The sequence below is a fragment of the Chelonia mydas genome, chromosome 4, assembly GCF_015237465.2.
Source record: "Chelonia mydas isolate rCheMyd1 chromosome 4, rCheMyd1.pri.v2, whole genome shotgun sequence".
NCBI lineage: Eukaryota > Metazoa > Chordata > Testudines > Cheloniidae > Chelonia > Chelonia mydas.
In genome coordinates this window covers 89,006,241-89,018,686 of record NC_057852.1, presented here as the reverse complement: position 1 = coordinate 89,018,686, position 12,446 = coordinate 89,006,241, and the positions used below count along the sequence as shown (strand labels likewise).

The 12,446-nt window shown below is 37.8% G+C and overlaps 1 protein-coding gene across 1 annotated transcript in view; it reads right to left on the bottom strand.

Moving 5' to 3' along the window:
- Nucleotides 1-12,446, bottom strand: part of LOC114022198 (cyclic nucleotide-binding domain-containing protein 2) — an 82,426-nt gene that overhangs the window by 56,798 nt on the left and 13,182 nt on the right. The window contains exons 5-7 of the mRNA XM_043546199.1: nucleotides 6,824-6,986; nucleotides 6,555-6,632; nucleotides 5,579-5,662 (exon numbers count right to left, since the gene is read on the bottom strand). Of these exons, the coding sequence (XP_043402134.1) occupies nucleotides 5,579-5,662; nucleotides 6,555-6,632; nucleotides 6,824-6,986 (325 nt within the window). The remainder of the gene's footprint in view (nucleotides 1-5,578; nucleotides 5,663-6,554; nucleotides 6,633-6,823; nucleotides 6,987-12,446) is intronic.

Below are 12,446 nucleotides of genomic sequence, written 5' to 3'. Positions count from 1 at the left end.
AATTAAGGGTAATATTTTCTAAAGCACCTGCATGATTAAGAAGCGCAAGTCCCACTTTCACGTCCCACTTAGGCACTTGAGGCCAGATTTTCAAAGGTATATAGGTACCTACAGATGCAAAACAACAATACCATAACTCTTTACAAAGCGCTTTGCACCATTAGATCGCAAAGCACTTTACAAAGGAGATCAGTAAGATTAACCCTATTTTACAGATGGGGAAACTGAGTCATGCAGAGGTGAATTGACTCTGCCATGGTCACACAGCAGGTGAGTGTCAGACCTGGGAATAAAACCCAACCCTTGAGAGTCCCAATCCAGTGCTCTAGCCACTGTTCCACACAGTGGTACCTAAACTGCGTAGTAGCCAGGAAAAAATACATAATATTGACATAAATAGTTCTATGATTCTGCTCTCATTCAAATAACAGAATTGTCTGATATATTATCTATGGGCTGTAGTGCATGTACTTAACTACAGTGGAGCTATTTTTCATACACACTTTGGGACAGATCCAACTTCCATTAAAGTTAGGGGGAAAAGGGTCCCATCTATTTCAATTGGGGAGGGCTTCAGGACAGTCATCTACAACATACTATTACTACTAGAAATCACATATATCGCACAGTCAAATTACATTAAACCTAAAACAGAACAAAATGAAAACAAGACAAAACAAGGAAAAAATACCCACTCACTCACCCCCGTCCACACTCCATATTTATTTAACTAGATTCTGACATGTTCATCTGACCCATTTTCAACAAACATGACTGTGTTGCATACTACAGCATTTCCTCCAGCCTAATGGTACATCAGCTATGTTTGCTGCATCCTCTTGCTTTTGTTTTTCACTTGCCTTCTAGGCAACTGAAACAGCAACAATTGTACACAAATCAATCTGAGGTGGTGTATGGAAAAAAAGGTGGCTACATATGAGAAGGTAGTCATATCTTTATGTTCACAAAATGAACAGCAGAGGCAAGACTTGAAGCCAGTTCTAACCAAAGTTGGAATACTATTTATAGCTGTCTGGACTCAGTTACTGGCTGAGAAATCTTTGGATGATCAGACGTACTTGAACTGCTCCACATGGAGTTAGTGCCATATGACCCATATGCACAAGAGAATTCTTAGCAGTCTGGAGGTTGGCCCACAGCACTGATCACCACACTCTGGTGGAATATTTGGAGTGGCAAAGTCCAGCATCAATGCAATTGTTTTTAGATTTACAGTACACAATAAGGCCTATTGACTGCATGATCACCATTGCTAAAGTACTGGAGAAGTCTATGGTTTTTGTTTCCGCTCTACTGTTTATTTGCAGTTCCAGAGGTGATAAAATGAAAGCATTTAAGAAGAGCCTCCCTCACTTTGCCTCTCTAAGTCCCAAGAGCTGACAAGGCTTTTAAAGTATCTTTTTATTTCTTTATTCCATTATTCAATTCCCCTAGGTAGACTGATTCTTATGGAGTTTAATCTTCAACCTCTTGCAATATAAAACAAACAGAGAATCAGATGCACTGCTGAGTCAAAGATATTAATAATACATAAAAAAGGTAGACGGGCAGCTCTATATTTCTGTATGTGACTGGCAGACACACTGTTTTGAAAGGAACCTGCAAAGTCAAAATATGCATAAATGACTTCATATAAGGTGAAGAGAGAGAGAAACATTCTTTTTAAATGGCTAGACTATTGTTGACTGACATGAATTTATAGACATATTAGCCATAGTACAAAAGTGATAAACACATTATTATAAAATCCCAGATGGCATTTCCCTGGCAAAAAAAATATGCTGTACCCAGGCCATTCCACCTCTGACTTTAGTCCAAAGCACTCTCATCTTTTGTTAAATTAGGTTCTTTAATAAACTTTATTACATCATCATATTACCATATTTTCAGTGATCACACTGTAGCCTCTATAAACTCTGAAATAGCTTTTCTTGTGCGGCTGGTACAAATGAAGACACCAGTTAATGTGTTTCCATTACAAAAAATGGTGTATAAACTCCTCTTCTAACTTTAAAACTATGTGTCCATGGTGAGGAATTGCAGAGTAGCTTGAAAAAGAGCTCAGTGGCTTGGGAGAAATGATCATCATCCCAACTGGAGTATGCAGCACACAAGTTTCTTCAACCCCAAGGCGGGAATAATGGGCTATTTCAGAAGTCTTTTTAAGTGTGGGGTGGAGATCCAGAGAGATAGGGGAATGAACTGTCTACCCTCAGTGAAAGGTGTTCTCAGTGGCATCGTGTACGCCCCACTATTTTCAGAGTGGGGAAGAGGAATCTCTGGGCCACGGAGACTTTCTAACTAACATTTAGCCAGACAACCCAGAAACAACTCACCCTTTCTACCTTAAGGACATGGGAGGGAGGATCATTTGCATTCATTCCCATTACCCCAATTGCTATTTACAATGATCAGTCTGGGTGGACATTTTTACGCCTGTGAATGGAGCAGTCTCAAATGGCTGGGAAATGCCTGAACTAGTACAGTGGTTAGGGTGACCAGATGTCCCAATTTTATAGGGACAGTCCCGATATTTGGGGATTTTTCTTACATAGGTGCCAATTACCCCCCACCCCCATCCTGATTTTTCACACTTACTATCTGGTCACCCTAACAGAAGTACGTAACTTCTCCTGGGAGATGGGTACTTCCCCCTTTGAACCAGTAGCAGTCCAGCTCCTTGACAGCTTGGGGCTAAGTAATTTGGGCTAAATAAGTATGTTTTTTGGGGATATCAAATTCAGAGCAAGGAAATGCCAAGTTGTAGGACATTTCTTACCCATTCCTTAATGCTCACACAGTGTATTTCAACTGACAGTGACAGACATGCAATTTCACAAGGAGCTCCCTTCTGCCTCCATACAGGCAAGTTACATATTAATTTCCTTCACAGAGTAACAAAAAACTGTAATTACAACCTCAGTGACATAAGCAAATATTCACTGCTAACATATGTACGCAGGTAAAGTATGCAGTTTGTGTTATGTGTTTGTGAGGAGGTCATAATTTGTGTGCTTATCCTTGTGTGACTGTGCAATGAAACCTATTTCAGTAGACCATGGGGAGAGAGCAACACTTATTTGAACATCCTGTCTCTCATACTCCAGAGACACAGGACTCGCCTGACCTCACTCCAGATGAGCAAAGGTAACACACCTTCTTGAAAGCTTTAAGAGCAGTTTAACCCAGCATGTACAAAACAGGAAAACTGGGGTTTGTATGAAACTCTAAAGAGAGACTGTGGATACAGATTAGACACTGCAAATTAAAGCTGCAGCACCCCCTAGCTTGAAGTGGATTTCATTATAGACAGGGTTTACGGATTGGTTCAATGGCTCCCGGCACCCCCACTATACAAATTGTTCCAGCACCCCTGGCAGGCTGGTGATGACTGTCTTCCAGAACAACAAATATCCATTTTCAAAAGCAGCCCTATCATACTGAAGCACATTTCTAAAAAGAGAATGAAACTAGTGGCAGTGGAAAACAACAATTGTTCTGCTTCGAAGTGAACTGAAACAACAGCAGTGGATAAAATGCTAATTCTCTTCATGAATAAAATGAAAAGTGCTAGCAAAAGAAATACTGTTGTATTGACATAAACAAATGGTATAAAAGTTAACATTGGGGAAAGGAGGAAGCCTTCCAGATGCAAAAATATGAACAATGTTTTTTTTCATATAGGAAACTAAATCATTGTGCCTGTAAAATGCTGCTAAAACTAATTGAAAATCTTCACTGATGAGCATGTAACAACACTGTTTGGGGCACTACATATACATAACATACATAACCTACTGTTTGAATGTTTCCATTAGCACTCAGTTATCATTCTTTGTTAAAAAAAAGTCATTGGATTAATAGAGCTCTCTCTTTCCTTTTCTATTTTATAAATAATACAATGAATATGATATTCAAAAAGAGAAAACCACATCCAGGGCATGATTTTATTTATGGTGTATTTTTGCAGTATCGCAATACTATTTTATTACATTAACCATTCTCACAATTGTTGCAGGTAATCAGATTCCTAGGGCTTCTGTTGAGTTTTTAAAAAATAAAAGTGATCACATTAAACTAATGAGATCTTTGAGTGCTAAAACAGTCAGGATATTTCCTCTAACATTTTCATATTGAAATGCATCACACTTGCATAGCTCTACTATTATTAGGAGCAGGAGAATATCAGCCTGATTTATCTTGGCAAATATCAAGTATTGATTTTTACATAATAAGTATTGACAAAGGTGTCTAGAAAAAAAAAACTAACCTTTTTACACACATCCAGAACCATTATTTGCTTCCATAAGAGTAAACCACCACATCATGGTTTTTCTTTTCTCTCTGCTCTTTTTCCAGGCCATGCTGGTAACCACACCAACACCCAAAAGCACTTTTGGGCTAGAGTCTAATGCCACAAAGCTTCCTACAGATAATCTATAATGTTCCAGAACAGCCAATGAGTTCCCCTATTCCCCCACCCTCAGCAGAGGCAAATCAAGGCTGTTACTCAAAGTTCCCTAGAGAGGGACTAAGCAATAAACTCTACAACCTGGCACATCAAGATAGATAAACTATTGTCATCATTACATCAGGAATTCATGGCCTAAACAGCTTTAGAAAGCCACATAAAGAGACTTCTAGCATTAGGCGATCACCCTGCGAATTAAGACTTACTGCGTCATGAAAGGTTTCAGAGTAACAGCCGTGTTAGTCTGTATTCGCAAAAAGAAAAGGAGTACTTGTGGCACCTTAGAGACTAACCAATTTATTTAAGCATAAGCTTTCGTGAGCTACAGCTCACTTCATCGGATGCATAGTGTGCATCCGATGAAGTGAGCTGTAGCTCACGAAAGCTTATGCTCAAATAAATTGGTTAGTCTCTAAGGTGCCACAAGTACTCCTTTTCTTTTTGCCTCATGAGATTTACCTTGTCAATATTTTTAAAATAAAAAGAGACCCAGAACCAGCAATAAAAATTGTTCTTTATTTATAATCCATCTCCCCAAAACACTGAAAAACTTAAGTTTCGGTCCTAGAGACTTATATGCCAAATTGTGATACAGCTGCCAATACAAATGCGATCAGATGGTTTTTCTGCTGTAACATTAGCAGTTCATGCACCACTACGTCGTATTGTTAGATATGAGTCTCAGAGGGGTTCTAACTGAAAATATAAAGAAACCACTGTAACAAGCCACACTATATATTTCCTAAAAAATAATACTTTGTAGCAGCTTACCTCAGGTGCCTTTTTTCTTCATCACAATACTTTGGCTCCTGGAACGCTGTATCTGCATTATTTTTAACATCTAACGGTATCATTTTAAACTACCCTAATACTGTGGATTATACATTCAGAGTTCATTCCTTGTAAAGAATTTGCACAACAATTTACTAATGAAATTAAATATCAGAACATTAATTGTTCAGAGATTAATTTTTAAATGGACATTTTTGTCTTCAAAGATGTGAAATGTATTAAAAAGTATTTTAGGAGAGAATAAATTCAATTAAAGAAACCACTTATTTTGCCATTCATTTTTTTTCCAAGTACCTCTTTGTTTATCACTAGAAGTTCCACATTGGATTTACATATAATGGAAGTAGATCGGTTTGTATTAGTCAGAAGACAGATTTCCTGCAAAACAAAAACAAGAAGCATAATTCTTTCAGCTGTACAGTTTACTTTTATAATAAAACACTTAAGATTGCATAGAGGATTGTACAACTTTTAATTAAAGGTATAAAGATAAATTAATAATAGTACACTGGGTAAGCACCCAGTCCTACAAGGAACTAAGTTTTATCTACTTCCATTGACTGTAATATATTGCTTTATCCTAATTGCCCCTTGCAATTAATATCAAATGCACTCTGCTCAAGGACACATTTTAAAAAGCTTGAAAATTCTAAAGTAAATGTTGGGAAAATAAAATTATTGCAGGTAAAGAAATCAGAGGGCTTTCTAAATGTAAACAACCTTCTAAATGGGCATCTAATTTCAAAGGGCCAAATGCTGCCTTCTGTGGAAGATGCACACTTGTACTTTGGGGCAAAATCCAGCCTAATATTTTTAGGGTGCAAAACTAAAGAGAGTTACCACCATTTGTATTGTATGAGGAACAAACGCCTTTAAAATGAAAATAGATTTAATCACACAGGTTCATTTTCCTTTAATCCCATTAGGCAGGAAGTATGAGACAAGAATTCTCTCATAGCAGCATGTTGCATTGCTACTAGACAATCTATTGGGCCCATCAAATTAATTTTTTATTAACAAATGTCTAAGGGCCTGATTGTCCCTTACTGAAGGAAGAGGCTAAAGAGAAGGAAGGTAATCTATATAAGATTTCTTCCAAACATTCCTACAGGCTGTCACTGGAGACCAGAAACAGCATGTCTCCCTTCCCTCTGCTCCCCGCCCCATAGAAACAAACAAAACATGAAAGCCTGGATCAACTGGAATGTACTGCGGTGTGCAGTCACAGAAAGATAATAGGACCTGGAGCCAAGTTCTCTCTTCTGCCCACCTCCTCGTCCATGCCCCACATCTGCTCCAACTTGCCCCTTTTTCCTGCACAGATCACAGGATTCATGGAACACTTCACCTTAGGAGGAATTTTTACCACATTATTTTTAATTTTGTAAATGTTATTAAAAACTTAACAAAAGAGACTAAGGTAATTAGGTATCCAGGTTCTACTGACTTTCCTTTTGTGTCTTTGGAAATATCCCCTTTAAACATTTTAAAGCATATTTTCATTCAAATAATATTAAAATTTTAAATGAAAATATTTACCCCTACGAAGTCTCCTTCTTCAGCTTCACATAATATTTCAGAGGTGAAAGTTTGGTCTTTGAAATTTGCATCACCCCATATGACTTTTAGTTTTCCAGATAGTATTAAGTAACATTCACTTGGAACATGTCCTTGCCTTATAACTATGGTTCCAGCTTCACACCTAGAAAGAGAATTAAAATCCCAAAAGGTAAAAGTTACGTAATGTTGACAATGAACAATGACTGCAATATGCAAAATGTAAACAGAAAGATACAGACATCAGAACGTATCCTAGTAGACTGGATGAAAATTATTCCATAATTAACATGACACACTGAAAAAAGTATAACCGCTAATAACAGACTAACTTGATATTATGTCAGGAGAACAAAGCTGTAGAACCACAGCTGGTACATACACTTAATCTGCACCTGCTATTACCATGACTGCATAAATACCATGAGTGTGCAAGTACTGAAATGCAAATTTGAGTGCACTTTTCCTGCAACTGCATTCCTAAGTGCATCAGTCATGCATGTAAATTAAACACAGAAATGGTATATACTTTTGCACATAAACTGTGCACACAGCATTCTAAAAGTCTAAGCCTTTGATGCCAAGATACTTATCAGCAAGGATCCCTGCTAAACCTTAGAGGAATTCTATCAGAGTAGTTATAACACATGATTTAGCCTGTGTTGAGACCCATCCAATTTAAAGTTTTCCCCTTCAGAAATCTCACCATGTATTTATTTTGTAAAAAGGATCCTTCTAGTATTAGATATACAGCTTATTGGTACATTAATTTTAAATATTACATGTTTTCCATGATATGTGAAATGTAACATCAACCATTAATTAATGGTTGATTTGTTTAAGTTTCAGGATACAATAAGGATCAATCTGCAAAACAGAGAGTGGAATTCCTAAAAGATGACACAGTTACAACATAAGGTGGTGTTCTTGCACACCCATGGTAGTTACCTGTCACTATAAAATGCTTAAATCTCTGTGCATGAAAAGTGCTATTTAAGTGCCAAGTACCAAACAGTAATGACTATAATATATTACATACATGAAGGAAATCAGAAGGTCCTTCTCCCGAACCACAGAATCCACTAAATAATTATCAGGACAGCTACTCTTTACTGTCAACTACCTAACTTTTCAGACTACTATCACCAAAGCTCAGACTCTAATGCAGTGGTTCCCAACCTATTTACCATTGTGGGCCGCTTCCAATACTACCTGTATGGCCCCAAGAATGTCACATGGGCTGCAGCTGTGTGCTGATTGGGCCGCAGGTGGAGAACCACTGCCTAACGTATTCAGCTGTGAAGAGCTTCCATCCTAGTTCACTGGACAAAAACATAACTAAACCCAGAATCTGAGCTGATGTCACCAATAACAAAATAACACAGTGGAACAAAGCTACTCGCCAGCCTACTTTGTCAAAACATCTGGGGCACTAACAGAGACCTGAAAGCAGTCAGAGTCAGGAAAACTGAATTCTATTCCCAGCTGTAGCACACTTTTTCTATGTGAAATGAGGTGAATCACTTCACCTGTTTTTGCCCTAATTTTCTCATCTGTCCAACGGAGACATTAGTTACCCACTACACAGACTTGTGGTGAGGCTAAATGCATGATGCTAAGGCAACTTTACACCATCCCCACCATGTAAAGTGGCCTTAAAGTGGGTGTAAACATAATTTACACCCTGTTTAAGGCCCCTTTACATTGGCACAGCAGCATAAAATAGCCTTAGTGAAATGAGTATTAGACCCATTAATGTTAATAAGGCACTTTGGGATGTTAGGTTGGAAAGTGCTATATAAGCACAATATATCACTTATTATGATGCAATGGTAGGTATGCCATAGGTAAGGCTGCCTTACAAAGCTCAATTTTAACAGAAGCTTTACATTATTTTGTAAAAATCCCATTGAAATGGCAAAAAAAAAAAATAAAGCATAGAATATAAACTTTGAGTTCTATCTGGATTTTTTCATGGTGGTTTGATGAAAAATGAATTGACACAGAACGAATAAGAGCAGTTCCAAATCACCTCTTCTGGTGATTTTTTTAGTCATTGATTGTCTCACTTTTTTTGTACCCCTTTTGCACTTTAAGACACTCTGGGACTTGTCCTTTGGCATCATTGCGGCTTCTTGTGTGCTGAATCATGGAGTATGTTATACATGGGTAGTGTTTATCTATAGAGTGTTATGTGCACTGAGGCAAACCCACCAATATTTAATTTGACAACAAATCTGCTGCAGGCAAATGAGAGAGAAAGACACACCCCAAATACACTTGAAGCCTAAGGAAAAGTTTCCTGAGCTGGCAAAGAGGAGACCAGGTGTTCAAATCCCACCTCTTCTAAGTGTTGTTTAAATTCCCATGCATTTTACTACCCTGATTATTGATTACAATCCCAAACCTCAGTCTAAAAGACAGTTAAGGAAGAGCTAAACACTCGCCCACATTTTTAAAATAAATTAGCAAAGAGTTTATACACGATCACTATAGGCCCAAAACTCTAACATGAGAAACCACAATCTTATCCAGTACATAACACTGCATTTTAAAGGGAGTAAATCCCACTATCCTATCTCTAACCGCTGTAAACCCACACTCCCTTCCAAGAGCTAGTTATAGAATCCAAGATTCCTAATAAACTATATTTTACTTCTGACGAGTAAATAATTAAGAAAACATGTTTCAAGACCTCTCCAGGGGTTCATCTAGAGTTACGCCTACAGCTCAAATAGTAAGAGCCTACATTAGGGATCTGAAGATCAAGAGATTCAGATCAGCAATAGGATTTATGTGGGGTGATGGAATGTTTATGAGAGTTTCACAAATTGAAAAAAAACCACTTTAAAACAGATTTTGCACTTTAACTATGATATCTTAAATTATGGCGTTAATCACCAGAATACACATTTCAGTCATTTGCTAAACATTTTACTTTTGGAACCCACTAGTCAGTGTGTGTATATGCCCCGCTATGCCCAATTCATAATGGATGTAAATCTGTGACAGCTCTCTACTTGTGAGCCTCAGTCCTTAGCACATTATAAAAACTTACGCTTTTAGCTCTGGGATTTATCATTTCAATCCCTGATGTTGGCCAAGATGTCAGCTATCAGATCTGCAGGTGTCCCTCGTTGGTATATTTAAAGGTTGAAAGTAGGGCTGTTGATTAATCACAATTAACTCACACGATTAACTCAAAAAATTAATCGCAATTTAAAAAACTTATCGTGATTAATCGCACTATTAAACAATAGAATACCAATTGAAATTTATTAAATATTTTTGAATGTTTTTCTACATTTTCAAATATATTGATTTCAATTATAACACAGAATACAACTTGTACAGTGCTCACTTTATATTACTTTTGATTACAAGTATTTGCATGGTAAAAACGATAAAAGAAACAGTATTTTTCGATTCACCTCATATAAGTACTGTAGTGCAATCTCTTTATCATGAAAGTGCAACTTACAAATGTAGGGGTTTTTTTGTTACATAACTGCACTCAAAAACAAAACATAAAACTTTGGAGCCTACAAGTCCACTCAGTCCTACTTCTTGTTCAGCTGATTGCTAAGAGAAACAAGTTTGTTTACATTTACTGGAGATAATGCTGCCCACTTCTTAATTACAATGTCACCTGAAAGTGAGAACAGGCGTTCGCATGGCACCGCTGTTGCTGGCATCGCAAGATATTTACATGCCAGCTGCGCTAAGGATTTATATGCCTTTTCATCCTTTGGCCATCGTTCCAGAGGACATGTTTCTATGCTGATGATGCTCGTTAAACAAATATTGCGTTAATTAAATTTGTCAAGCTTCAGAGGGGTAGCCGTGTTAGTCTGGATTTGTAAAAGCGGCAAAGAGTCCTGCGGCACCTTATAGACTAACAGACATATTGGAGCATGAGCTTTCGTGGGTGAATACCCACTTCGTCGAATGCATGTGACGAAGTGGGTATTCACCCACGAAAGCTCATGCTCCAATATGTCTGTTAGTCTATAAGGTGTCACAGGACTCTTTGCTGCAATTAAATTTGTGACTCCTTGGGGGAGAATTGTATGTCTCCTGTTCTGTTTTACCTGCATTCTGCCATATATTTCATGTTATAGCAGTCTCGGATGATGACCCAACACATGTTGTTCATTTTAAGAACACTTTCACTGCAGATTTGACAAAACTCAAAGAAGGTACCAATGTGAGATTTCTAAGGATAAATACAGCAGTCGACCCAAGGTTTAAGAATCTGAAGTGGTATTCTATTATTGTTTAATAGTGTGATTAATTATGATTAATTTTTTTCATCATGCAATTAATCGCAATTAATTTTTTTAATCACTTGAGAGCCCCAAAATAAATGGTATTCTATTATTGTTTAACATCATGATTAATTTTTTTAATCATGCAATTAATCATGATTACTTTTTTTAATCGCTTGACAGCCCTAGTTGAAAGGTTTGCTTCATAGTGGCAGGAAAGAGGGAGAGCAATAGGCAGATCTACTGGTGTAACATGTTGTTGCTACAGGCTATAGCAAAGCTATTTCTATGCCAACTTTATTAAATTTGGAACTGTAATGCAAAACCTCAACCCTCTTTTATATCGATTTTATCAACAGGAGTTCATCTGGATGTCACACATTCCATGCAAGTGGGAAGTTATTGTGCTTTATCACTGCTGAGGTCACTGTTAAGGCTCTGAGGTAGAGTGCAAATTTGATGAAGCTGTTGTGTATCTGTTGGAGATGGAAGTAAAAGCCTTATGGAGTGCTGAAAATGTGTTAATCAACAGAGTTGTAGGTCACAGGAAAGTGGAAAGAAATGCACAAGTCACAATGCTTAGCTTATTTCCACTTTAAGATTGTGGGTGGGTGGGGTATGCTCTGCCACAGCCTTAACTGTCACTAAATGTAGAGGCTGTTTGCTAATTATGCATATTCCTTTTGAACAAAACATCGTGCTCCCACGACGTTTCTGATACAGGACAGCATGTAAGAAGACCATTTTTATAATCTGAAAATGTACTTGCTGAAGTTGCATGGGTAGAGGGATTTGTTCTCAAATTTTAATGCTGCTCAAACAAAAGAGTAGATTTCATAGCCAGGATTAATATTGTCTCGGGGGTGGGGCAAGCACAAAAGAGGTCTTAAGGTATCTCTGAGTCCATGTTTCACTGTTCCATGGTATATTTCACACCAAAAGGTCCAGTTTCTGCACTGCAAGAACCTGCCTTTCCCAAAAGCCAGCTATATCCACACATCAGTGTGATGTCGAGTTCATTACAGGATACAAGAGGGCCAAGACATTGAAAGGTAAGGTGGTTTTCTGGGGGGTCAGGCAGGTGGGAGCCAGGACTTACTGCAGGAAGTGGTTAAATTGCTTGGATCCTGGGGAGATCTTTTAATTTAAATAGTTATGTCTTTATTTTTGTATTTTCTTGGGAGAAGCCTTTTGTACTAGCACACTGATGATCTTGCATTCCAACTGGATTTTTAGATCTCAGGTATGGAAGCTCTCCATTTCAGGACTGCGGTCCAAATCACCAAATACCAGAGAAGTATTATATAGCTCTGGGTGACGGGGTGCACTCACCTTGC